The sequence below is a fragment of the Manihot esculenta genome, chromosome 2, assembly GCF_001659605.2.
Source record: "Manihot esculenta cultivar AM560-2 chromosome 2, M.esculenta_v8, whole genome shotgun sequence".
NCBI lineage: Eukaryota > Viridiplantae > Streptophyta > Magnoliopsida > Malpighiales > Euphorbiaceae > Manihot > Manihot esculenta.
Window position 1 is genome coordinate 11,417,550 of NC_035162.2, and position 27,945 is coordinate 11,445,494.

Consider the following 27,945-nt stretch of genomic DNA (forward strand, 5'->3'; position numbering starts at 1 on the left):
ACAAACAACCGACAGTTTGTCCAAATTGATAATTTTCTGATTGTAAAAAGGTTTTGTTGTTAGATTTTGTTGAGATTAGTCAATTTGATTCATGGGTTGGTAGTTGCAATATCTTATTGTTAAGAACAGAAGAGATAAGTTATAGTTGACCAAGAATCAGACATGTGAGAGGAAGCCTCAAAATCCAAATCCAATTACAGATTGCAATCGCCTAATTAAACAACAGATTAAGATATATTTGGTGGTGATGATACTAATTAATCCCGATTTTGTGGGAAGTACAGCTACACACATGAAACAAAAAAAAAAAAAAAATCCAGTCTGATTCAATGATACTTCTCTTCACAATATGTTTTCTCTATACTTTCATTGTCTAATCTAAAGTATCGTCTTGTTTAGTGGGTCATAGTATAATATTATACAATTAACTGGTATTAAGATGCAGAAGGCCATAGGTATTCGACTTAAGCATTATAAGCCTGAATTGAAGATGGGCTTCACGAGTTTCAGATCCAAAAAATATAATACAGCCCAGCCTCGGAACTAATTGTGTTCATGCACCAGGAATTCTCTTCCATTCCACACTTAAATGGATGGTTTAAGTACCCATTACAGGCTTTCGTTGCCCTTACAAAATTAATTACCAAAGGACTTAAAAACTTCCTGATTAAAAACAGGGTAGCATTGTTGATTGTTCTGAGTCTTCCGTTTTTCTGATTTTCCTAGGAAAAATTATTCATTTTCTCCCACCAATGAATAAAGGAAGAAAATCCTTGAGATTGAGGAATGTAATCAAAATATGGTTGTAGCTTTAGCAGGACTTTTTTTTTAGGAAGTTCATTAATGGGCAAAGAAAGTCTAAGCCCATTACAAGCAAAACAATCCAATTTTTTTTTTTTAAATAAAAAATAAAAAAAACAATAAAAATGAACTGAAAAAAATGCATTCTTTGGTCAATATCTCCATCAAATTATAATGATAAGACTTTTGACTCTTCATTTTCAACAAGCCCTTTATCACAAACCAATGGTTATGGATGAAGATATCTCTCTAATGGATTCACTACATTTCTTTTCTTTTAATTATTTTGAATGATGTTGCCAATTTTTCTATAGAAAAACACCTGCCATTTAAATCATCCATGGTTTCTGCTATAAATTCTTTTAAACATTGACAATTTCTATATGCAAGGATTATTCTTTAACAACTTGAATTAACGCCTACTAATCAACACAAGGACACTCTTTATCATAGGCCAAATCAATGGTTTCATCTCTGCAGCTACAAATTTTCATACAACAAAATATCAAAGGCATAATGGGTTGTTTAAAGCGATACCTTCTCCTTCAAGGCATCAGCTAACTCGCGATCTTGTGGTACAGAAATTTCTGGTTCTGCTCCACAGCTTCAAACTTATTTCTTTATTCATCTGAATCAGATCTCTTCTAACTTTACTTCTTGTTCTCGTCTTCCTCAATGCTTCAACATCCCACGACTTGTGTGTTTAAGCCCTTGCTTCATTATTGGGACATGAGAAGGAACGAGAAGTCTCCAATTTGTAGATATCTCGTACGAAACATAATAGCAAAAAGTGTATTTTGTCTTTATAAGGGAAGAATTGAATTCAGGTTTCTGTTTTGTCTCGATGAGAAGAACCTCCCACCGCAAGAAAATGATCTTTTCATAGAAACAGGACTTTTGTGCAGATGTTGTGTGATGCAAGAACTGCGCAATTGCTTGAATGCATCTTGCTTCGAAACAATACTTGGATTAGGCTGTTCACTGTTTTCTTTCTGATTAATCAAACTTCCTTCCAATTCAACTGCACTTGTATTGGTCAGATTAAGATACATAGTTGCAGCTTTCAAAGAGTCCAGTGAAACAGATCTTCTTATTGGCTGTATTTCACTTTTTGCAACCTCAAAATCATCACCAGATTCATTAATTTTCTCAATATCATCAGTTTCAGTAGAATTTGCATCATCCTTCATTATTCTTTCGTTTCCAACAAGGACTATTTCGCCTCCCTCCTCTGCTCCAGCCCTGTTTTCACGCTGTTCATTTCTCTCGAGATCCTGAGGATTGCCTGATTCACCATCAACTTCAGAATTGTCCATCTGGGTTCTGATTACTGCGTTCTGAGTACCAGGATTCTGATTTGCCGAAACAAGGGATGTGTTCACAGGGTCATTGACAATATGTGCACGACACAAAGGACAATTTGTGTGAGATCTTAACCAAGTATCAATACAAGAAATGTGGAAGGCATGGTTGCACTTAGGCAATAGCCTAAGAGTCTCATCTTGTTGAAACTCACTCAAGCAAACTGAACATTCGGTACCTTCAATAAGCCCTTCGCCTCTCTTGTACCTACAAACCGTGATCGAATTGATTATCGACTGTTGCAAACCTGCTGTTGTAATAAACCAAATCGGATGATCAACCTGGTTCTCATCAAGAAACTCTTCATCCGCATCATCTGCTTCATCTCGTGGCTGTCTATTGTTCCTTGAACAGCACCAACTAGGACAGGACTTAGCTATGATAACATAATAGCTAACAACAAGGAAGAAACTGGCCAGCAAAGAAACTGTAACGATCACATAAGGTGATAACCGATGCTCTGCTGGTAACAGAGAAGGAGGTGGAGGTGGTGGTGGTGGTGGAGACAGATAATAATAATCTGCATAAGGATAGCAATTATAGGGGCAGGCTGGGTCGCAGAAGTCCGGACAGTCTCCGGTCTGGTTTATTGCACTCAAAGCCGGGAAGAGTTTCCTGTGCATCTTTGCCATTAAAGATACTCTGAAGAGTGCAAGAAATTGAGGCAAGCGAACAAAGAGTAGCAGATGCTATGGCCTACGGGGTTAGTGAAGAGTTCCTATTTTTGTTTCAATTGGAAGAGAAGAAATCAGAAGATTAAGCAATCTGTCCCTTTCAAGTTGCAGAAAAGAGCGAAGGCTGATGTGTTCGGTACGTTAGGCTCCAAATCTAGAAGTTCTACGCATCCTTTCGTCTGAAAAAATAGCCTATCTTCTTCATACTGTATTCATTTTTTTTTTGGGTCTACTTGTAATATGGCCATCTTATCATTGTGATATTTTAAAATGGGACATAATTATATACACGATTATGGCAAATGAACAAAAAATTATCGACGTAAACCAAGCTCCCCATGTATACAAATTTTGCAGCTTCAGGTAGGTGAAGATAGTAGTTTTAGTTTTGGAGCTACCTGTTGCTGTTTTTGGTAGCAAGTCATTTTCAGATTGCTACAACATATCTTTGCAATTAACAGCGTTTGTACTGTGATTTTTTTTTTTCCTTTTCCTGCAAGGCACAGCTAGGGTAGTATAGCCTGTGAAGTAAATCAAATTGACGTTGCATCTGTTATGTCTTATCTTATATTTGTAAAATTTAAGGGTTGTCAATGAAGTAATGGTGGGTATAAGCCTAATTTTCAGAAAGTGCTAATGCACCTAATTATCTTGACATGCTTCCAGTATATTCAGCTCTTTGTCTTTTTCACTAGTTAGAAACTCGACATTCCAATTCATGACCTGATTCTTGAATGACACATTTTTGTAGAGTTCAAACAATAATAACTCTACATACCCGATTTATTGAAATTCATAGCTTATATGATGAATTGGTTTTCATTAGCAAAACAACCAGATAATTTTAGTTTGATTTGGTTTGTTGACATTCATATGGGCTCAAGCTATATTCCAACAGGTAGCATTTGGAATTTATTATAAAGGAGGCTTGCTGTGGATAATATTACTAATACAGCCGTCCTAATTTATTAACATTAGCTATTAGGTGATCATATATATTCTACCTGCTCTCTACTTTTATTTATCAAAAAGGTCACATTGGGGCGGTTCGATCTGTGGGAGACGCACACTGCCATGGCAACCTATGTAGGCATCAGCAAATGTCCATTATATCACTTTTTTTCCATGTTTCGTATTAATGTGTGGTAAACGAACAAAACCCCCCTTTTTCGAGAAAAAAAATTATTTAATATTCTCTTCTTTTTATAATTTTTGTCGAAAATTACCATAAAATTTTTTTTTTGAAAGATATATAAATATGTAATTTACTGTAATAATTTTATATTAATTAAATTAAATTTAACTAATAGTTTACTGATAATTTTCTATTATAATATTGTCTAAAATGTATTATTTTTTAAATAATAAAAATTTAATTGTAAATAATATAAGAAATCAAGAATATTTTTATCCATCTCATTATTCCCTCTATTCACATTTTGTCGAGTATATATAAAAATATTTTAACTCATATTAACGTAATTAACAAAATATATTGATAATTATTTTATTGATAAAAATAAAATTTAGAAATATAATAATAATAAATAACAGTAACGCCTAAAGACCTTGTTAAAAACAAAATAATTTTCCTCCACTTCTGATTTCTTGAATAACAATGCAAATCAACCCGTGCAATCTGGACTCTAGTGGGACGGGCCCGGAATGGGGTGAAAGCCCACTAAGAGCAAGAGCATTTCATCCCGCGCCACGCTAGAACCGCATTTCCCTTGATTCCATCTACACTAGGATTTTGCCATGTGTTAATACCCTTCCCCCCGCCCTCTAAACAAGGATGTAATCAACCAAATTATTTACCGAGTTATTTGAAATTTTATTAGATAAAAGTTTAACTGGATTGATTTTTACGCACAGGTTTAGCAGTAAGTGTATTTACATTCTGAGTAAATCTGAAATATCACATATTCTATTATTTCAATTATTAATTCTCATTTTAAAAAAACTGAATTTAATTTAATTTTAAATAAATTTCTCGTTTAAAAAAATAAATTTAATTTAATTTTTAAATAAATTAAATTCAATTTAATTTTTAAACGGTTTTTAGTAGATAAATTAATTTTAAACTCTATAATATTTATTTGGTTAAAATTAATAAGAGAATTAAAATGACATGATATTTTATTGGGACATGGCCCTTTTGTTTTGTGAATTTTTGGGAGATTTGATGCACTTGTCAGCAAACAATATAGTCATAGGAAACAAGTGAAAATCAAGTCCAAAGAGGAAGTAGCCCAGTCAAGATGAAGATTGACTTGAAAGATACAGATTCAGTGAGACAGCACTTATCACCCTGAATGTAGGCGGCATAAGAAGTGATAGCAGTTCTCCCGTACTTGTGTAGTTTCTTCCAATCACCTCTGATGGAAAGATAGCTTTAAGTTATATACATATCATTATGTCGTAAAACTCGACTAAACAATTCATAATAGATTCAGGGCTCTCTTTTCCTGTTTTCTTGATCTAGTGCAAGTGCCAATTAAGTTATACATGTAAGAAAGTTTGAGAAATTTTTTTTTAAGCTTGATCACTGATGGAAACTGAGTTCTTAAACTAAGAGGGCATGTTTCTTTGAATCTGTTCTATGTCCAGTGCTGCAAGATTTTGTTGCGTATTATAGGAGGACAATTACAGTGAGGCAAGTTGTTAGTTTTGGTGGGGAAGAGATTGAATATAACAGAATTAGTTCTGTACAAGAGAAATAACTCTGTATTGATCATTAAGAATAATCAATACAGAAGTCTCCTCTTTCTATATATTCTCTATTCATTTCATATCCAGTCTTCTCTATTATCTTCTCAACTATATCTATCTGCTCCTCGTCTCATCTGAATTCTCTCATGTGATCTCCATTGGAGAAAGCATACCTGGTTCTTTACTGATTCATTTCATTATTTGTTTCTTCTCTATTGCAATAAAGTATCCAAACAATAGAAAGAAATTTAATTTCTCCTTTTTTTTTTTCTCTCTCTCTCTTCATTGATTCTCTTTATTTTATACTCATTCTTCAGCACAGTTAAAGATTAAAAAAGCAAAAAAAAAAAGGAAACACTGTTGGTTGGGCTTCATAATATGATGATGTAGATTTATGTATTCTTTGCCTTCAAAACTAAAAAGGAAGCTGATTGTCACGCAACAAGACTTTTTAGCTTGTCAACATGCGGCATTTGTGAGGTTGTTCTCCCCTGAACTAACACAAGGAAGCCTAATCAATCAAATGGCTGTACAGATTACAAGAGCTTTCTTAATGCAATCAATCTCTAATATTCTATTTGTTATTTACAAATTCGTGAGACTCTCTATTTATAGATTAAGACCTCATTAATTAAGACTTTTTGGAGAAATTCCCCGCCAGCTATGTTTTTGAGAAGCTGGATGTTCTGCTGGTCAACTTTCCCCCAATTCTGGAATCTTCCCCAGCCTAGCAGTCTTGCTAGATTCGTAGGCCTACCACAGAGAACGGCCCAGCAGCCCTTAAGTGGACTTCTCATATCCAGCCTCATGGATGGCCAGTGCCTGCGCCTGGCAGTCCAGTCCGCATGTCCAGTTTCTTGCGCGCCTAACCCATCCTGCAGTGCTTTCTCCCAGCTGTCTATCGTTCCTCAGAATTTGGAGGTTGACATGATGCTGCCCTTTCTGCATTTCCTGGGAAGCTAAGGTCAGGAAGCAACAAAGAATAATATGGGCTATAAAATTTCTTTTTCTGTCTCCTCCTTGTAAGAGTTAAGGTGATGAGCAGAATTGAGAAATTGAGAATTCCCATTTCAATTGTCATGATTTTTATCTGCTTGCTCATCTCCAGAGTTGAACTCAGTTGAAGTATCATCAGACTGCAGACCTTCATTTTCTCGTTGTCTCACAAATTGTCTGCGACTGCTTGCTCTAATTGGCCTTCCCATAAATATCTATCCCTTAATAAATTCTCAGAGAGTTAGTTCTTCACGTCAGGCAGTCTTTAAGGACTCCAAGCAAGAAGGCAATGAATTCACATTCTTCAGCAATCAAATTAGTGTAGCATAATTGCAAGACCTAATATTACTTTTCTGGTGGAGATTTAAAAAAACTGACTTGATTGTACCCTTTAAATAAAAAACACTTTGCTTACGAAAAGCATAGATTCATTTCCCCTTTTTTTTGGCGTCTAAATTAACATTAGCCAAACAAATCTTAATTAGTGATCAATTCAAAGTCATAAAAATATCTTTGTCCAATCCTATTAGGAGAAATCAGTTTAATTATTATTACTTTATTAACAAAAGAATATGAAAACGAGTTTCTAGCTAGCCTCTGTGTCTGGGACAGTCGACTCTAATCCATGTGGAGAGGTGTTGGAATTGTAGTTGAACAAGCCCTACTAGCTAAGCACTTCATAATTAGTCATGATGATTAAAGAGGCAGAAAGATTAGCAACCTTTTAGCTGGTCCATTAAGCATTCCAGCTTTTGAAAGGATATCAACTTTCTATTAATGTTCTTACATCTCACCTTTTCTTAAACTTGTATGCTAAATTGAGTAGGCCTTAAGTGTCTAATGTCTTCTTTCGCATTTCTTTCTTTCCTTCTCTTTATAGTAATTATGGTTAATTAAGATCTGCTGCTGTTAATCATCTTCAACAGAAAATTATTAGAATTAAATTAATATGGGAGAAAAAGGAAAAGACCATAGGTTTTTTTTTTTTTTCTTCCTTCTCTTTCACAACTCATGAATTCTAAGGTATAGAAATTTAATTTTGAAGAATATTACATAGCTTTTGATGAATTGGCTGTTAACCCTTCTTATCAAACCACTGAAATAGACTCTCTCCTAACAACCATGCATATTCAAGTGAAGCAACTAAAAGAAACCCATGAAAAGTTAGTCTCATTTCGCATTTTGCATTAGGTATGGAGTATGGCTCAAGTCATCCTGATGGAACTGGTCGCTTTCATAATCTCTGAGGATTCGTGCAATCAAGTGGACCTAAAATTATTCACTCCACCTGCCCCATATATACAACTATATAAGGATCTCCTCCGACAACCATTCCAAAGCAACAAAGCAACAATCCCAAAATTCAATCTTCTACTACTGTCTTCTCTTCTCTTCTACTGTGTTGCTTTTCCTCTTACAATGGGAAGTTTTGGGTCAGCAGTTGTTTGTGCAATTCTGGTCCTGATCAATATGGTGGTACCAAATTTGGCAACAGTTTACACTGTAGGAGACTCTAGTGGCTGGACAATGGGGGTTGATTATAGCACCTGGACCAGTGGAAAGACCTTCAAAATTGGTGACAGCCTTGGTTAGTCTTTTTCTTTTTCCTTAAACTATGCATTGGGTTTTCCTTATAAAAGTGTCTGGAATTCCAACTCCTGAAACATTCTTTTACTGTTCAATTCAATTGTGTTTTGATTAAATGTGATACAGTATTTAACTATGGAGGAGGGCACACAGTGGATGAAGTGAGTGCTAGCGACTACAAAACATGCACAGTGGGGAATGCAATTAATTCAGACAGCAGTGGAGCCACCACCATAGAACTGAAGACTGCAGGGACTAAGCACTACATATGTGGAGTGGTTGGGCATTGTGGGAGTGGCATGAAGATTGCAATCCCTGTGAAGGCAGCTGCTTCAGGTTCAGGCACCACTCCTGCTAGTACCTCACCAGCTGGGACTACCACAACCACCACCCATCAACCTTCCTCTAATAATACTCCTGACTCAGCTTCACCAACTCTCTCTCCATTTATGGGCATAGTGGCTACTTGGGTTGCATTCTGTGTGATGGTTTTGTCATTGTAAAATTGGGCAAGGGTGGCCACACCCTAGCCAGGATAGAGGCAGTGCTCTTGTCTTTTCTCTTAATTTGTATTTGGGATTATTATGGCTTTTTATAATTAATGTCTTTTCTCCTAGGTATTTAGATCATGATTCTTATATAATCACTTTCTTTCCTTAAACCACTCCACCAATTTAAGAGATCACAGAAAAGATTAGCATCATTAATTTACTTATTTTCTTTTGAACTGATTTACTGTTGATTAATTTTCTCATTAAATCAAATAATTTATCTAAATATCTAAATTTTGTGCCCAAATCTCGAATCCATCAATAGTAGCATATAAAATTTTTAAAAATTATATTCAATGCAAGTTCGATAAATTTCTGGAAACATTATAGTTTTATTTTTAATAAAAAAATTAAAAATTAAAAAATAATAATAAAATAATTAATAAATTCATTTCGAGGTCATCATATCGAATGGGCTGAAAAAAATTTTGCTTGTCAGGCGGAGGTGCATGCACGCCCCTGCTTGACACAGGTATCAGAAATCCACTTGGAAAAAAGGCCGCCTTTAGGTAAGGTAATGGCCTTACAATGACCCACATGTCTTTTTTGTTTCTAGAACACTCCTTATTCTCGAACCCATTTCACAAATTTCCATGAAAAAAAGGTCAATACGCTATTATTAATTAAATTTTTCTTTATAAAAAATATAAATAATTGTTTAAATTAAACATTTATGTATAAACAATTTAATTCATTTTATATAAATTAAGATTGTATTTTAAAAAAAAATATTTTTTAAGGTTAAAAACACTTATAAAAATTAATTAATATTTAATAAGAAATTAAGTTACACTTTTTTTGAAAAATGAAAATTAGTTTACACATTTGAGAATATTATTATATTATTTATTTAAATATATAAATATTATTTATTTTTAAATTATATTACAAAATTATATATAAATTATTTTTTATATAAAAAATATGTTCACAAAAATATTTTTAAATAAAAATTTTTTATTACAAGCTAAGTTTATATTAAATTGACTCGTATTACAAAATTAAATAATAGCTCGACTTACCTTTTGTATACATTCAATATATATGCGTTTCTTCGGCCAAAAAAAAAAAAAATATATATATATATATATATATATATATATGCATTCTCTTTATTTTCTTTTCTTTTTCTTTTTCGAATAAAAGTTTTTTTTTAATTAAAAGAAAAGGAACAAAAGTGTAATAGAAATTCAGAAACATTCAAATCATGTACTCCCTCACCAGAGACGAATCTATTTTCATTCGCACGTGTCTTGTCTCAAAGCAAGTAATGCTGTGTCCAAATTGAATTTGTAGAGTTGATGTAAATAGTTGTATGTATTTATTTATTTTTGTAAATATAATATTTTATTTTTGATAAAAATTAAAAAATTAAAAAATCAAATGAAAATAAAATTTTAATGAGATTTTATTATTGTAAGAACTCATATTGAAGTAAATTAGTCATACTAACAAATTCAGAATTAATTATGTATAAGCACCCAATTGACTACTAATTAAGTTACCAAAAAAAGTAATAATCATGCTTAAGCATTATCTCTTTCATTTTTATATTAACACACTGGAATATAATAAATAAAATATGGTTCAATTATAATTATTTTATTATTTTTATTGTATTATCTTAATGTAGAATAATTGATGCTTTATTAATTAAGATTTATTTCTATATTAAGATAATACAATTAAAATAATATACTGCATCCTAAATTAGTAGATTATAACTCAAATTCCAATTTGAATTAGACTCAATTATATCAAAACAGATCTTTGATCTTCTCTCTAAAGCCAATGATAGTTTCTTTCTAAGAAAGGTCCGGCCACTTGGCCGTTGACCTCCTCTCCTCTCCTCTTTAAAAATTTTTTAGTCCATTCATTTTCTTCTGTAGCTTTTCTTTAGTTTAGGGTTCAAATCTTGAAAGGCACTACCCTACTGGTTTCCATCTTGATCTCAACCTCCCTTGACGATGGCTGTTTGGCTGGCCGCTAGAGGAAACATACTGAGATGGCCATTCTCTTAACTGTGAGCGCCATCCTGCTTTCTCGGTAAATCCAGCACTGCCTCGAGTCCGGCTCTCATATTTGACTTCATCTACAAGACTACCCCATGCTCCTGGTATTGCAAATGAGACACGAGAATTGAAGTCTTCCCCTTGCTACGAGTCAATTACTGAATTGATTTGAAATTCTTTTTTTATAAAATGAATTAACTTAAATGAACGTATACTTCTTTTTAAATTAAGAATAAAACAAAAGTTAATCAAAATATAATTGAATTTAAAATTTGAGGATGAAATTGAAATTAAAATACTAAAAAAAAAAAAACCGAACAAAAAGTAAAAATTCAATTATATTTTACCAAAATCAACCGGATCCGTGAAAGCACATGAGCGTCTGTAAAGAGCTAAGACTACAGCTGTGGCCACGTGAAAAGCTCATTACCCAATCCTTCTTCCCCTTTTTTAATCTAATTACAGCGGATCAAGAAAATTAAACTGCTACTTGTCGTAGAACAGAAACAAAGATTAAAAGAAGAAAAAGGCAAAAGTAGAAACGACCAATCAGGGAGCTTCCAGCTGGTCTTCGTCCTATTACCAAAAATCCCTCGCGAAACGACAAAAAATCCAACACTCGTCTCGTCGCCCTCCTCCATTTCGCTTCTCTCGCTCACATCACATGTCACTCCTCCCACGGATCCACTTCTCGATTTGACACATCCAAACTATCAGATCATTATTCCAGCTTTTTTATACAAATACATTAATTACATAGCCATAGCACTAGGAAAAAAATAATAGTAATAATCCATAATAATCAGAATAATAACAATAAACAAGAGAAAATAAAATCTCAACCGTCAAAAGTAAAGAACGTGGCCATCACCGTCGTCCATAGCCATAGGCACAAATAAATTATAAAAAAAAAACTCGAATCCTACGAAATGAAAACTCCTAAATCAGCAATTCAAAGCATGAGATCAGATCTACAACAACAAAGACCACACACATGCCGCTCCTACAACGGCCAAAACAGCACCGTTTCTGTTCAAACCAGCTCCGCTGGGGGCGTTCTCAGCAGGAGTCAATGCATTCGGAGGCAGAGCCACTGATGGACCTGAGGTGGGGGTGGGAGCTGAAGGAGCAGGAGGAGAGCTGGTAGGTGCCGAGGTTGGGACTGCAGCTGCGGCTGGGACAGTAGCGGCAGGAGCAGGAGCCGAGGTAGGTGGCGTTTGAGTCGGAGCTTGAGTGGGAGCAGGCGTTGGAGTTGCAGTCTTGGGAGCCGGTGCAGCAGAAGGTGACTTCCTCGGTGAAGAGGTTGGAGCGGCACCGGGGGCCTGAGCGAGAGCGGAACAGGCAAAGAGAGCGAAAAGGATCAAAGTGACGAAGCTCTTCGCGGCCATTGTAGATCAAAAATCGCTAGCTTCCAGAGAGAGAGAGTAAAGCCAAAAACAAAGAAAGAGAGAAAGAGAGAGAGAGAAAGAGAGACAACAGAGAGAGCAAGAATGGGGATTGATGAGAGAGAAGGGTGGGTATATTTATATAGAGAGGGGGAGGTTAAAGTCGGCTTGTTAAATTTCCTTACTCTTTCCACTTATCAATGAGTTACTTCCGCAACCGTAAATTTACAATTTAATCCTCCTCATTTGTGGGGCAAACTGTAATTTCAACTGGTTTGAATAAGACAATGACTAGAAGGAGCTACACGTGGCTCCAATTAATAACCTAAATTAGTGGATATAATTATTCTAATTATAAAATCAACTATTTAATTTCTGTAATTTAATAAAAAATACCATCTATTTAGTCTTCTTATTCATTAAAGTGTTAGTAGTATGTAAAATAATTGAAATATTCTTATCCTTATCAATAATTAAACATAATTATTTAATTTTTATAATTAAAAAACATAATTATTTAATAAATAGTTAATAATTTAAAAATAAAAAATTATATTCCTCAAAAAAATAAAAAAAAATTATATGTATTTTTAAAATAAAAAAAATTAAATAGTCACTTTTATTAATTTATATAATGCTCTCTATTTATTCTTCCAAAAGGACCAAAACGCGTCGATTCCAAGCTGCTTCGTACTGCAATGGAAATTCCTTATTTAGCTCCCAGGCGTTTTTTTTTTTTTTTTTTTTTTTTTTAAAAGAAAGGAAAGAAAAACTCTGTAATATATTGATCTATGAAATTTGAATAATTAATCATAATTCATAAACAAAAATTCCAGTTACCGTTATGATAAGGACGTTGTTGATTCAATTATTTGCACTTAATATTAGCGATTTCTTAGGAAATCGGTTGTAAAACAAACAAATTAATCATATAGATTATGTTGTTGCTTGAAATTAGCAGAAAGTTTTGCATTGTATTTAAAAACTTGTGTATTTATCGAATTCATATTAGAATTAATTTAATAATTACTTCTTTTATCCACTTTTATTTATTATTATAAACTATTGCATAATAATTAAAAGAGTAATTTATAGCAAATTTCATTCCATTTTATGTAATTACTGAAATTTTAATAATTCTCTCCATTAATATACCATTACAAAGTGAAACAATTAAAAAAATAATGATGATATCGGTTTTTAAAAAAATATAAAAATAATTACTAGAAATAAAATAAAATTGAAAAAAAAATTTTTAATCTTGTAATATCGACATATAATTTTAGCCAAAATAACTGTTAAAAAGTGAAAGACAAAAATAGATGAAGAAAATATTAAATAAGAGGAATATCGTATGAGCAATTCAAAGCCAGAGTCAGAGAAAAAAAAAGAAACTAATTTTATTACATGCACTGCACAAGCAGAGCTTGGTTATGCTGCGTTGGAGCGTTAGATTGCACAAAAATCTCAATTCTCAACTCAGGCACTAATCTTGGAGTTGATTAGGGATTAATTCCCAGATCCCAACTTACCAGCAAACATATTTTCAATACTTATTTTTCATAGTCAAATTGTTAACCGCTAAAGGAAATGACTTCCAAGTCTTTTGCCAATCCAAATGAGCTGTCCATGGCACAACTGCTTGCACATTATGTTTTCTTTTTCTTTTTTAACACGGTGTACAGTTGTTTACGGAAAGAAAAGGGGGAGGAGATGCGAATTGAACTGGAGGCCACTTAAACGTGAGTGGGTTCTGCTTCTTCTTCTTATTCTTGTTCATGCTGAACATGGAGACCTCATAGTGGGGTCCTTAACAAGCAAAGCTTCAACGTGATATATATATTGATGTAGGATAAGATGCCCAAGTTCTCTTAATCATGTCATTACAGAGATGCTAACTAAAAGACACCTGGTGGTCCTGCAAATAAAAAGCTGAGATGTTTGTGGCAAATGCCCTAACTATTTTCAGTTTGCTAATATTGAATTAATTCTGATGGTGCATTCCTTCTATAATTGGTGTATTCTTCCTAATTTAATTAAACATTCCCATTTTCATGGGTTGCAACCCTTTATTCTCGCTTGCACTTTTCTTAGATTTGAAAATTAAATCCCCTTATCCACCACTAATTATATATATTGTGAGATTCCCACCAACATTTGTTTTCTATCATCACATGCCATCCAGCTTAATATGGGTTATGCTGAATTTTTTCTATAAGAGAAATTATCTTATCATTTATAATAATATTAATAATATCATTTGTTATGTTCTAAATGATGGGTTCCAGCTAAATAGTGAACTCAAGGCACATGTGCCACCTAAATCCCCCAGTCTAGGCTCAAACAACGTTAACATAATAAGCTAAAATCATTGGCATTTCCTTAGAAGTGATATGTTTTGCGATTAAAAACACGTGGTCAATGCGGGGTAAATGGTTTGTTTTAACGAGGGTACGTACATCGGATATGCATAGATTGCTTGCTTGTGTGAGGAGGAGACGCATCCATGGTCATACTGATTGTCGGCAGTAACAATTTGGGTGTGGTGTGGGTTACTTCTACTTCTAAATTTCAATGCTTCATGAGTCGTACAGCTGCACTGCCACGGCTAAACAGAAGATATTCGCGGACACACGACAAAGATATCCAAGTCCGGCCAGAATACCAGAACCCCAGCCATTGCTGATCTTCTGGTGGGCTATTGATAGATCTTGTTACTATTAGCTCTTCCACAAGCCACAAGATTGTGTACTTTTTTTAGTGCAACTTAAAAAGCCAAGAACTTCTTTTAAGAACAAAAGGGCCCAGTTATCCCCGGCTTGCCATCTCCTCTCACCAGCTCTTCAAACATAATGGAAGAAACAAATTTGATTTATCATCTGACTATAACAAAATTTCAGCAAAGAATACACGTTCATTTTATCATTTTTTCACTGTTTCAGACCCAAAATTCCCCCCTTCTATATGTATGCTACTAGAAATCATAAAACCAAAATTTATATGAAGTTTTGCTTCATAATTAGACCTTCCAAGAAATTGAATATCTTGCAGTTTCCTCCGTATTGCGCTGCAAAATAGACTCTTCCTGCCACCTTTCAGGCATGGAATGGAAGATACATTCACAAGAACCATCATCCTTCTCTTTTTGATGTCTTGCTTTGCATCCTAGCATTAGAGCTTCAGCCAAAGCCTTAAATGCTACCACCTGCATTTAAACCATAAAACATCGTCAGGACTCAACCTTGTTTATCCAGTTTTTGCAAAGCTAGAAAAAACAACATGCACAAATCAATTCCACAAAATACTCCGAGTGGGTATGAGTGGGAGGAGAGGGGTGGAGAAAACATGTTACAACCAGTAATTTCACGGGTACTCTAAGAGGAAAAAAATAAGAGGAACAAAATATGAAGGCATACAGAATACAGATTGAAAAAGCAGGTCAATCAGAGAGTATAGAGATGAAAGCAAATCTGAAAGAAATTTTGAATAATAATAATAAACAAAGAAATTGTGATTTGGTGAGGATAGAACAGTTCAGATTTCAGTTATCTTCAGCAGAGCCCTTAAGGTTACAACTTACAACAAACAAAACCTTTTGAAGCTGCACATAGAATTCACGAGATGACACTGAATCAACAATTCAAGTTCATCTAGACATAGCTCTTAAGGTTTGACCTGTTTTTTACTGACTGCAATTTTTTTTTTCCAGTTGCCAGTTTCATCAAAGAATTTGTCTTTATGATAACATCAGCTGATGTCTTAAGGACTATCACTTCCAGTCACATGTAGCATTTATCATTACCTCTAAAAAGTTGGACAAAAAATCCACATTAAAATTACCAAATTGAACAGAACTTGTCTTAGGGCCAAGAAAACTGATGCTAAAAAGACTTGATATCCCACCCATAAGACCTCACCTCCAAAGACAACATTCTAATAGCAATAATTTAATAAATGTAGAAAGAGCTTGACGTTAAATCATCACAGTGCCCAGAGAAAGAATTAAGAAAGAATTAAAGAAAGCTGAACCCCCTGTAATGTTATTTTCAAATCTATATTAAAACTTCTAAGCTTTAATAAGCTTTGTTTGCAGAAATTTAGGGTATAGTGTATAAGCCAAATAAGTGAAGATATGAGTATCATCTAAATTGTGATAACTGGACATTTCAGAAAAGGAATATAAGCGAGAGGCAAACTCTTTCTTACTTGTAGCAAGCACTCTTATCCACAAAAACAACTCAAGGCACTTTCTATGAATCAGTAATCAATTATCAATGTATTACTGAATTATTTAAACAAGGGGGAAAAAATCTTGCCATATTTACCTCAGACACAAGCTTACCTGTGCATAATAAGCAATCTCAAAGAACCAACAGGTGAACCAAACAGTCATAATAAAGCTGGTATGAGTGATCTAGTGTTTCACAACTTTCATTTTTTGTATGCAGACAGAGTCTTCTATCTATCCAACTCAAGCAGAATTATTGCAGAAAGAGCTCTATTTAATTGCACCAGAAGCTGAAGCTGCTGCAGCCTCTGCAATCAAGGAAATTGGTTGCCGAGCCTGCAGGCAAGCACCTATATCAAAGGGGTGCAGTTCAGAACCATCAAAAATAAGATTGACACCTGGAAGAATCACTTCTTTACTATCAATTTCAGCAAAATCGGCTTTTGTTGTATTCACCAGTGGGGTTTCTTCAATAGGCCTTGTGGCAACCTCACACACAGGACTTAGAGCATACGACCTGCACCACATTGAAAATTTCTTTTCACGATTCTTAATTTCAACCAATATAACAGGAAAACGAAGTAGATTTTTTTTTATTCCAAATATGAAAATTGACAAAAAACAAATCAATGGCATCGAATTCCTGCAAAAGTTCTTAGATTCCAAACAGGGATAAGGGTCAAATTTTGAAAGTTGAAGCATATCATTTATTATTTATGTCATCATTTATTATGATGTCCAGAATTCATGTTATAATTGTGGATAAATGCCATAGATAAATTCATGATATGAAAAATAATATCCACTGAATTTATTTGTAAACAACAAGTATTTGAGTAAATGCCAAAGTAGAGGGCAATCACAGTTCATTCAAGGAATCAGTTACTATAGGAAAATTGTAACAATGAAGTAGACAGACCTTAGTATGCTACCATCAAAACTCAGAACTTCTGTACTACAACGATACCGATTAGCAAGTTTTAATCTCTGATGCTCACTCGTGGCTCCAGTAATGGGGGAAGATGGTTCCGTAAGGGGATTCCATCTTCCACTGGCATAGTTGATAAGATGCGGAGATGAGTCCTTTGACTGCTCTTTCTGGTAAAGAAGTTTGGCAGCAGGACCTGTTGCTTGATACTCTGCACAGACTTCACGCAACTTCTTCCGCAGGCCTTGCATTGCATCATGATGTCCAGTAAAAGAATCTGACTGAAGCAAGTCAGACGATACAACTCTTTTACATATATTATTACATAATTTTGGACTAAAAAGTGGCATCCCAAATTCCACACTTAGTGGTACCCATTCATAACTCTGATCATCAGGTGCAAAGTGGTCTGACTCTTTTATATTGAAAAGCTTCAACAATCGAATATAACCAATTGTCGACAATCCCATCTTCTTTGTCAACTGGGTTAACAGGGAGTTCAATTTCACTCTCTCATCTTCAGATAGAACTAATTCATTCTCTATGCGAGCAATTGAACCATCAGAGTTATTGAGGGGCAATGGTGCATCCATAGTAATGACTCTTCCAGATTCATCAAGGTCATATCTACTGAGAGGCTGAACGAGGACAGCGGAATATTTAAGAAGTGAATTTAAACAATGTAGAATTACACCTCCCTTAACCAAATTTCCTTCAGATTTGCCTCCTAATCCCCCAATTGCAGAACCATCCCAGGACCATACAAGGGCTTTTTCACAACCAGCCAATGGTGCAGGAAGCAAACGTAAACATTGTCCTTTCATCAAAACAACTGTCAAAGGTCCACTACGCACAGTTGAATATAGGACCAATTTCATCCATGGTGTCAAAGACGAATGACAAGGAGGACCAAAATGGATGGGCCCTTTCGGTCCAGGAAGAACTGAAGAAGGAGGAAGTGGGATTATAGACACGACGATATCATAATCACGAAGAAATACCCTATCTAAAGTTGCTGGTGATAAAGCAGCCAAGCTTTCACAGCGGAGAATATCCACACGATATTTCCTTTTCCTCCTTGAAGTTCCTCTTCCAATATCATATCCTTCAACGGGAATGAGTTTTTCATCATTCTGGACATTTAGGCCTGACTTAGAGGCCATGCTTATGGAATTACCGTTCTCAGATAAGAGAGTAGGTGTTTTATCACCAGTACTTCCCGTAACACATTCAGCCAGACAACAATCGTCCTGAGATATTCCTGCATCCATGGAATGATCCACGTCTGCTTCAGCTTCATTGGCACCAAAGTTCCCTGATTCGTTAGTCGATGGGACGTCAGCCACCAAAGAAGTAGCCTCTTCATTGCTTGAAGCCAATTTATCCATCTTATTGCCACCTACCTCCACTTTTGCATCAGTAGCAATTCCACCTGATAGTAGACATTCCAAGACACAACGGAGACTAAAGGCATGATTTGCAAAATCCTGCAATTCTCCCTCAAATTTTGTTCCCTCTAGTGTACTCAGGTCCTTGCAAAGATCAGCAATGCTAGCGTGACCTAACTTCCCTGCCTCATATAATGTTACAGCATGAGATTTCAAGCCTGCCCAACATAAAAGCAACAGTAATGAATCAATTAAAATAAGAAGAGAAGGGGAAAAACATAGGCTTGTTGCAGATGATGTAGACAACCAATTGCATATCTAATAGTGAATCTGCTCAAAAATTGCTTGCACCATAATATGGTAGACGTTGTTGTGTCTAGCCAAGATGACAATTGGACTACATGAATGACCAACTTGATGAGTTTCTTTCCAGTATTATGGGAAACACAGAGAAGAAAATGCCCCAACTACCTGCTTCTCACCAAAGCAATTGAAAGAAATGGTATACACAAATATAGATAACTAGTTTCAACTGTAATCATGTCAATTTGTTAGGCTTTCTATAAGTTCAAGGATGAGACTGGTCAACACCAAAGCCCTAACTTTAAAACGCATGCCACAGCAAACTGTTTAAGAGAACCCCATACGTTCTTTACTGATCTTTTTTATGCAAAGCACTTTAAGTACATGACAGTATATGCACCGATGAAAACAAGACATCCCAATCATGAAGGTCTTGAGCTCTAACTCAGCTTTGTAATAAAAATTTAATAGCCCAACACCACTTGAAAGCAACATATTAATAATTAATCACATAGAAACTGGCTTTCACAACCAAACTTCTTTTTTATCTGTAATCATACAGTTGTAGAATTAGTGTAGTGCAAGATCACCTACAGGACTCCAATTCCTCTTTACACAACTAGTGCGTTAACTTTTTTTCTTTAAAAAAAAAAACAATTAAATTCACAAGGAAAAAGAGAGTGAAATGGATAAATAAATAAATAAAAGAGACCTGGTGAAACAGAACCCATCATTAAATAGGAAGTTATATTAGCATCAACAATAAAAGCAACACGAGCATGATTGGAAAGCATCCCATAGTTTTCAATTCCTGAAATATCTCCTTGCTGAGCAGCATCACCATCATTAAACACATTTTGTGAGCTTACACTAGCACGAGCAGTGTCTTCCTCATCACTGAGAGTGGTTTTAGGAGAGCCAGATATATTTATATCTTGAAGAATGGATGCTGGATCAAGCAATTTCACTGCCCATCCCAGTCGACAAGCAAAGGATGCAGCAGCCTGCAACTGAGAAAGATCAGCCTGCAAAGTTGTTGCCAGTTCAGCAACGGTAGCATTCTCATTTGAAACGACAAAAACTGCATAGAGCAACCTGAAAAATGGAATTATTCTCATAAGGATCTTAGTTTCATAGCTAGGAAATAGCAACCAAATAACCAAAAAAACAAAAAAATCATGGTAGCTGCCTTACTCCTCGATAGGATCCTCATAAGACTGGTCCCTATTTGAAACAAACCCTTCAAGCCTGGAAACTGAGCCACAAATATTACTGTTAGATTGAAATCAAAGAGGACAAGTGGATTGAGAAAATTGAACTTCCAGAATTCATTATCAACAACCCTTATCCGGAGACTACATTATTTTGTGTATTTTGAAAAAATTAAAGGAAGCAACAAGTTCCAAAACATGTTCAGGCTTTCAAATAAAATTTCACTTGGCTAATTTATGCACAATATAATCATACATACTACAAGACCACATTACAGGGTTAAATTCAGGGAACTACAAGAATGTAGCACTGCGCTGTCAAGACCAGCCCTCAAGTTTATGATTATTGTAAATATATGATTTTTATTTAATACGATCTGCTGTAATTAGGAAGCTGATTTGCTGTCTAATTTAGGGAGAATGATCTGCTGTAATTAAGGATATTATATTGTACTATATATATAGAGAGATAGAATAAAAGCCAAAGGACACACAAGTTTACTGTAAAGTATTCTTGTTTTGTTATGGTATCATAGCTATGTTAGCTATCTTGTTTTGCTATTATTGTTTTTCTTTCTGTTTGAATTCTTGATTCATCAATCGTGAGAGATTTTGATATTTTTTTGGACTTTCTACTCATGGAAAAATGAGATCGCTTGTATAAAATTTGCAGGGAAGAATTATTTTGTCTGGGAATTTCAGTTCCAAATTTATATTGGGGGAAAAAATTACGGGGAATTGTGGATGGCACGGACAATAAGCCTACGGATCAGATCAAAGCTGTTGAGAGGAAAATAAAGAATGCTCGTGCGAAAAGTTGGCTGCTCCAAACAATAAATCCTTCCATTCTTGTTAATCTAAGACCTTATAAAACAACTAAAGCAATGAGGAATTATGTCAAGAAAGTGTATGATCAGAATAGTTCAGCCAAGCGGTTTCAACTTAAATACGAGATTCGAATTACACACAAGAAAATTTATCATTACAAGAGTTTTATACAGATTTTGTTTTAGTATGGGCCGAGTATATTATATGATCTTATAACTCTTCATCAAACCACTCAAAAAGATTAATTTTTTATGAGACTTAGACCTGAATTTGAATTTGAGGTTGTCATATCAAATTTGTTGATAAGGACTCCTTCTCTATCCTTGAATTAATGTTTGAATGAACTTCTTAAGGAAGAGCAATGTCACGTGATGTAAAAAATCGTAGGACAATAAGGAAATTCCTCTAATGTTCTCAACATTGTATATGCTGCACAAGGCAAACCAACAAATATGGTTAACCTTTAATACTACAGTCGCAAGTCAATATTTTCAAAATTTTGCAACTATTGCAAAATTAGGGGTTATATCATTTTTGAATGTAGAAAGTATCCACAAAATCAGTCTCGTGCTTTTCACACCTCAATAACTAATGATGTGGCTGAATCAACATCCATTATTGCTCCTCAACAAACAGCACCAACACTAACTTAGAGACTGCTCAACAAATAGTTTTTTTAGCTCTTTGTACACTCGGTATTACTGGTAAAAGCAAACACTTTTCTAAAATTTGGCTTCTTGACTCAGTTGCTTCAAATCACATTACTCCATTATTTGATAATCTTTATAGTGTTAAACAATTTTTGATGGAAACTTGAAAATTGAGACTGCTAGTGGGAATCATATTTCTATTGTCGCTATCGGTGATATTTCTTCCTTTCCATCTATGAAAAATGATTTTATTGCTCTTAATATCACTGTCACTTCTGTCCAAAATGAGTATAGGTTATGGCATATGAAGTTAGGTCACCCAAACGATAGGACTCTTTCATCTTTGTTAAAATCTAGTGTGTTGAGAAATAAAATTACATCTAAAGATATCAATTTTGATTGTTCTAGTTGCAAAATGGGTAAAAGCAAGACTCTACCTTTTCCTTCTCATACATCTCATTATTTTGATTTAATCCACAGTGATATTTGGAAAATTTTACCTGTTATTTCTCATGTCCAATACAGATATTTTATAACCTTCATCGATGATCACAGCCGTTTCACTTGGATTTATTATTTGCACTACAAATCTGAAATTTTTGATACTTTTCAAAAATTTTTAGCCTTGGTAGAAACTCAATATTCCAAAACTATCAAAGTTATACGATCAGATTCTCGTGAGGAATACATGTCTCAAAATTTTCAAGCTTTCCTTCAAACTAAGGGTATTCCCTCTCAAATGAGTTGTCTGTATACTCCCCAACAAAATGGTGTTGCTGAACGCCAAAATTACTACCTACTTCAAATGGTGTGATCTTACTTATTAAATCATTTGTTCCACCAAAATTTTGGATTGAAACTTTATCCATTGCCGTCCACTTCATAAATCATCTCCCTTTACCCACACTCAATAATCAAAGATTCTTGTGAGGAATACACGTCTCAAAATTTTCAAGCTTTCCTTCAAACTAAGGGTATTCCCTCTCAAATGAGTTGTCCGTATACTCCCCAGTAAAATGATGTTGCTGAGGGCCAAAATTGCTACCTACTTGAAATGGTGTGATCTTACTCATTAAATCATTTGTTCCACCAAAATTTTGGATTGAAACTTTATCCATTGCCGTCCACCTCATAAATCGTCTCCCTTCACCCACGCTCAATAATCAAACACCATGTTTTCTACTTCATCAAAATCCACCTATTTATAATCATTTGCATCCTTTTGACTGTATTTTGTTTTCCTTTTTTCGCACCAAACTTTCTCCACAATCACTAAAATATGATTTCCTTATCTATGTGTGCATATCAAAAGAGTTTTATATGTTTTGATCCAACCACCCAATAGATTCATATTTTTCATAATTTTGTTCCTGATCACCAAAATTTTTACCCTTCTTCTATTATCACTTTCAATGAATCTTATTATTCTCTTCTTCCAGCCTTTGAGAAACATTCATTAGTTCTCCACTAAACACTTCCACTCTAATCATACGGTTTCAACCTGATATTTTTTTATACAAGACGAAGTAGTGAGGATGAGCAACACTAACAACCTGTGGTTCATCCTCCCTACCTGACGCCCCTTGAAATTGGTATTCTTTCTGAGTCTTCTCTATCACCGGCCCCTGACAGTGCTCCTCCACCGCTTAAATGGTCTGCTAGCATCATCTCAAAAGCCCCAGACAGATATGATTATTCTCCTTAACAGACTTGATAATCACACATCCATGGTTGCTACATTGTCCTCTATTACTATACCTTAATCATTATTTACGATAATTATAAACTTGACCGCTGGTCTTGACACAAGAATAAAAAAAAAGAGATTTGGTTGAACTTCATGCAATTTAAATTTTGGCAACTTGGAGCTTTACAATGTGGAGTCTTTGTGTAATGCATCACGGCCTAAGACTCTAGTTTTATAGGTCAAATTATATTATATCAGTTCCAATATGGGTTTTTGTATGATAAGTTATGGATCTTCATGTGATCAAAGTACAGCCACGAAAAATGCATCCACTTATATAATGTTACCTTAATGTTTAGGAGATTTTATTTTATATAATCAATTACCCCTTGCATCAAGAAATAAATTATTAAGTTTTTTTCTTTTTCTTTTTCTTTTTCTTTTTCTTTTTCTTTCCTTTTTTTGTAGTGTGGATGGTGATAAAAGAACTAAAACAAATTTTATTTTCTTTCGTAACAGAAAACAAGAGAGGAGGCAAGTAAAACAACTACACCTCAAGCACCAATCAAAGACTAATCAGAATAAAAAGAGATTCAGGTGTTTCATATGCAAAGACTTGCAATAAATAAATAACCGGGACATATGAAAGAAGTCAATGCTAGACAAATAAATGATATTCAAATACAGACTTAATAGTATAATGGCGTTTTATCAATAGGTAAATGAGGATAAACCAAGAATTCCTGGTTTTACAATGATTGGAAAGGACGTTACCTTTGAAACGGTCATCAGAGTAGACAGGGACATCAAAGTATATTAATCCTCGTCGATACAGACCTTTTACAACCTCAGGATCAAATAAGATATATGCATTAACTTCCTCCTTACAAACTTTATCTATTGTTGCCATCTCTTCTTCTGAGAGTTTCTAGAAATGTAAGAAATGTAGAGGAGGGTAGAGAGAGGATTATGATCAGTTACAAAGGTTGTATTTGTCTTGCTGTGTGCAATAATGGTGCCAGAAGTGCACATACATTCAAGGATAGCACATTTTAGATTGAATACAAGAAATGGAAAGCTTACCTTAAATTCTTCCAAGGTAAAGTTGACAAGACAGACTCCCCACCATGGTTCAATTGCAAAGTCTACAGGTTGTGCAGGTAAAAGTTCTTTTGCAATTGATTTGTTCAGCTTCCACATAATTTTCTGATTGAGTAAGATAATAATGAGTAATCAAAGTAGCTTGCAGATATTTAAAAAAATGAGTTCAATCTGGATCTTTATAAAGGTGGATTTATGATGCGAGGAAAATTTTATACAGCAAAATAGATGCAAAAGGGAATAGCTTAACCAGAAAAGTTTTCAACACAAGATAATGACCTATGGTATGAAGTTTTTGTTCCAATGACTAAACCATAGAAACATTACTAAATCTGACAAAGTTTTTACTTCATAAGAACTAATAGAATACAATGAATTTCAAATTTGAATAGATGTAAATTCCTGCTGCATGTGAAATGGGTTTGAACTTCGAAGCAAACTGTCAAAGTAACACTTATTGTTATAACTCATGATTTTTTTTTTTTTAAAAAAAAGCATGTGAAAAAAGAGAGAGCCTTCAGGAAGAAGTTTGCTTCCTCCCCATCCCACCAACGTACAAACACAATATGCTGGTTATTGGCTTTTGCTTCTAATACTCAAGTGCCGCTGGCCACATCTAAAAAATGTCGCATAATCTGCAATTCGTTTCAATGTATCGGGGATTTAGAGTACAAGTTCAATTAGAGACATTTCAAGATTTACAGAATCATTCTCATACACAAATACATCAACATGGATCTGTAAGAATTGTTGGCTTTTGAGAGTAGAACAGACATAAGAGACTTAACATGACTTATATTTTATTTATTGAAGTATGGGCTTATTAGGAAAAAAACATAATAGGAAATCTTAACCGAATATAAATTTTTAACAACTATATATAACAAATCATATCTACACAAAATCATAAATAAGCTGAATCTTCACTTAATATCTAAAATTTATCTTATCTTCAAATATTAACTTATTTCCTAAAAATCATTCAGCAGAAGAGTCATATTCCAACAGGAATACATGCCACCTGATCCAGTACCTTAGATCTGCACTTATTCATGATATCAATAAATTCATTTCTCCCAATTCCTGTAAGCCGCAAGGCATCAGCAGCACTAAAATTTGGGATGCTGTCGTATGGTTGCTCTGCAAACAATATGAAATACATGAGAAAATGAATGGAAGGTCTGATAAGTTAAAGCTCATTAAATACAATCTAGCAGGAATTAACAATATAACGGATGAGCAATTTGGCATCCCATTGAGGTTTGTGGAAAAAAGAAAAAGCACATTACCACTTTTCATGACATCGAATATCATATCACAGTAATATCTAAAAGGTGATACCCTCATCACACGGCACACATACTCTGCAAGGTGATAGGGGAACAGCTGCAAGTAATGAAACCAATAAGTAAAAAATGCATACGTAATTATATAAAGCAAGCAACACTGCCCTCTATGCTTGTATAATTGGTTCTCATGTAGTTTTATTTCAGGAAGCTATATCCATAACTTTAGCAATTACATGACAAAGCCTTCTATAAACAAAAATGTTATGTCAGATTATTAGCAGCATGAAAACAATCCAAATCAAAGTAGGACATATTTATATGCATTTTCAGTACTTTGCACAAAACGCACCGCCAGATTCTTTCGCAAGTAACGCATCATCTCGTCATAATAATCACTTTCTTTGCACACTTTGCGAGCAAAACAGGTTTTCCATTGTTGTCTTTTCTTTATGCAAAGTTCAACTATCCTGCATAGGATCACCAAGTATGCAAAATATATAAAGGAAAACAAAAATATCAAACGCAAATTTAAAAGGAAAAAAGACGAAGTATATGGAGTTTGAGAATATAACCCCAAATAGCCATGATAACTAAAAGTATGATAGACCAAACTGAGAGCAGCTTGTAGAACAATGTCCATCTGAAACCCATACGCAAGCTTAAAATATTGCATAGGAGAAGGCAATCTAACCTTCTGTGCCATTCCTCTCTAGAAGTAATAGTTGATTGAAGCCTTTTGGGGAGATTCTCCCATGGGCATTCCTCCTTAATTGATTTTAAAATAAGCTGTTCCTCAACTGTCACTGGAATCCGCTGCATGGTGCAATTCACGTGATATGTTCCCTGAACAAGAAAACTAGGAAATGCATGATTCTAGTTGAAGTTTCTTATCCAATATTTGCATTTAACCCCAATGTATAAGAAGGATAACATGATAAAATGCAAAAGGAGCTTACAGATCCAAAATAAACTCTAATAGCATCAAAACGACAGATCCAAAATAAACTATAGCGATCAAACCGTCAAAACCGTTGTCGCCTTCTCCGCTAGTTGGCTGCCGCTGAAGGTTGCCACACGTATGCCTTCACTCAGTGATCACCTTGCTGTCTGTCACAGGCTAGAATTCCTCTTCCTTTGGCCGAATCCTTCAGAGCTTCGAATCATCATTTTCCGATCGGGTATCCATCGCATATTCCAGAAAAACCAAGGGCGAAGGATTGTTTGGACTCCGATGATGGCTAAGGAGATTTGTTATAGTTTCGTAGGAGACCGGGACGATAAACATTTATCAGAAAAGCTCCAACTTTTCCTTGTTCCGCTTATCTATGCTCGGCAACACCGTTGGCCTAACCGAATTCCCTCCCCATTGCGCTGAAGAGAAAGTTTATTAGGAAGAGGAGAAACACGCAAAATTTTTGGACAATCATGCCATAGTGAAGAGCCAAGTGAAAGTTAAGATGATCAAATCGGCAAATGATAATTCCCTTTCTCCATTAAACTATTTTCGTTCATCAAAATTTTATCATAATATTATTTATTAAAATAAATTTAAAATTAAAAATATATGTATGACAATTTAAAAAAAAAAATCTTTCGTCCATTTTTAGTTTTACTTTAAAAAAATATAATAATTTAATAAAGCGATTAAACATGCAGAATAATTTGATGCTAGTTAAAGTACATGATATTTTTATCATTTTAAAATCTCAATTTTACATACTATTACACGTTATGTTTATTAATAGTAATATTATTATTATTATTTATTCTAAAAAAATTACTAGAATTTTTTTGCATGAATTTACATGCATGCATCTGTTTTTTAATAGTGTCAGTTGAAAAGAAGGAAAGACGAGGAGCGATTCACCTTCCGTCGTCGTTATCGTTCCTTCGAGGGAGAATATCATTGTCATTCTCATGGCTGATTTAGAAGCATTCGTAACCCATTAATCAAATTCATTTGCAAAAGTTTTAAGATAAAAAAGCTTAGATTGACATTAGTCGAAACCGTTAACAGAAACCTTTCATAGACATCCTTCGAAGCCTTCAATTTCCTTTAAGCCAATCGTGTTATTACGAGGTGAATTTGAAATAGTACACTGCTTTCAATAGAACGATTCACTAATTCTTCTGCTGCAGATGTATCAAACAACTAGTAAACGGAAATGCCAATTTCAATTCAACTATTAAGAAAATTACCAATTTCAGAAACCAAGGTAGCAGTAAACAGAAAAAAACTGCTGCAACAACAT

General features: G+C 34.4%; 4 protein-coding genes across 4 annotated transcripts; 1 reads left to right on the forward strand and 3 right to left on the reverse strand.

Moving 5' to 3' along the window:
* Nucleotides 1-1,134: 1,134 nt before the first annotated feature.
* LOC110608615 (RING-H2 finger protein ATL54) lies at nt 1,135-3,045 on the reverse strand. The gene has a single exon (XM_021747884.2). The coding sequence runs from the start codon at nt 2,793-2,795 to the stop codon at nt 1,605-1,607; it is 1,191 nt and encodes a 396-aa protein (XP_021603576.1). The 5' UTR covers nt 2,796-3,045; the 3' UTR covers nt 1,135-1,604.
* A 4,685-nt stretch (nt 3,046-7,730) lies between these two features.
* On the forward strand, nt 7,731-8,794 carry LOC110609936 (blue copper protein). The gene is made up of 2 exons (XM_021749778.2): nt 7,731-8,133; nt 8,259-8,794. Exons 1-2 carry the CDS (start codon nt 7,746-7,748, stop codon nt 8,633-8,635), a joined length of 765 nt encoding a protein of 254 aa, XP_021605470.2. The 5' UTR covers nt 7,731-7,745; the 3' UTR covers nt 8,636-8,794.
* Nucleotides 8,795-11,464: 2,670 nt separating this feature from the next.
* Nucleotides 11,465-12,196, reverse strand: LOC110606723 (classical arabinogalactan protein 10). Its single transcript, XM_021745681.2, has one exon. It carries the CDS (start codon nt 12,081-12,083, stop codon nt 11,667-11,669), a length of 417 nt encoding a protein of 138 aa, XP_021601373.1. The 5' UTR covers nt 12,084-12,196; the 3' UTR covers nt 11,465-11,666.
* Nucleotides 12,197-14,909: 2,713 nt separating this feature from the next.
* On the reverse strand, nt 14,910-27,172 carry LOC110608628 (protein FAM91A1). Its single transcript, XM_021747896.2, has 12 exons — nt 26,650-27,172; nt 26,385-26,536; nt 26,043-26,160; nt 25,694-25,790; nt 25,438-25,544; nt 24,387-24,509; nt 24,078-24,231; nt 20,122-20,182; nt 19,640-20,022; nt 17,228-18,842; nt 16,423-16,825; nt 14,910-15,285 (listed from the first exon to the last, which is right to left on the reverse strand). Exons 2-11 carry the CDS (start codon nt 26,510-26,512, stop codon nt 16,579-16,581), a joined length of 3,033 nt encoding a protein of 1,010 aa, XP_021603588.1. The 5' UTR covers nt 26,513-26,536; nt 26,650-27,172; the 3' UTR covers nt 14,910-15,285; nt 16,423-16,578.
* Between the last annotated feature and the right edge of the window lie 773 nt (nt 27,173-27,945).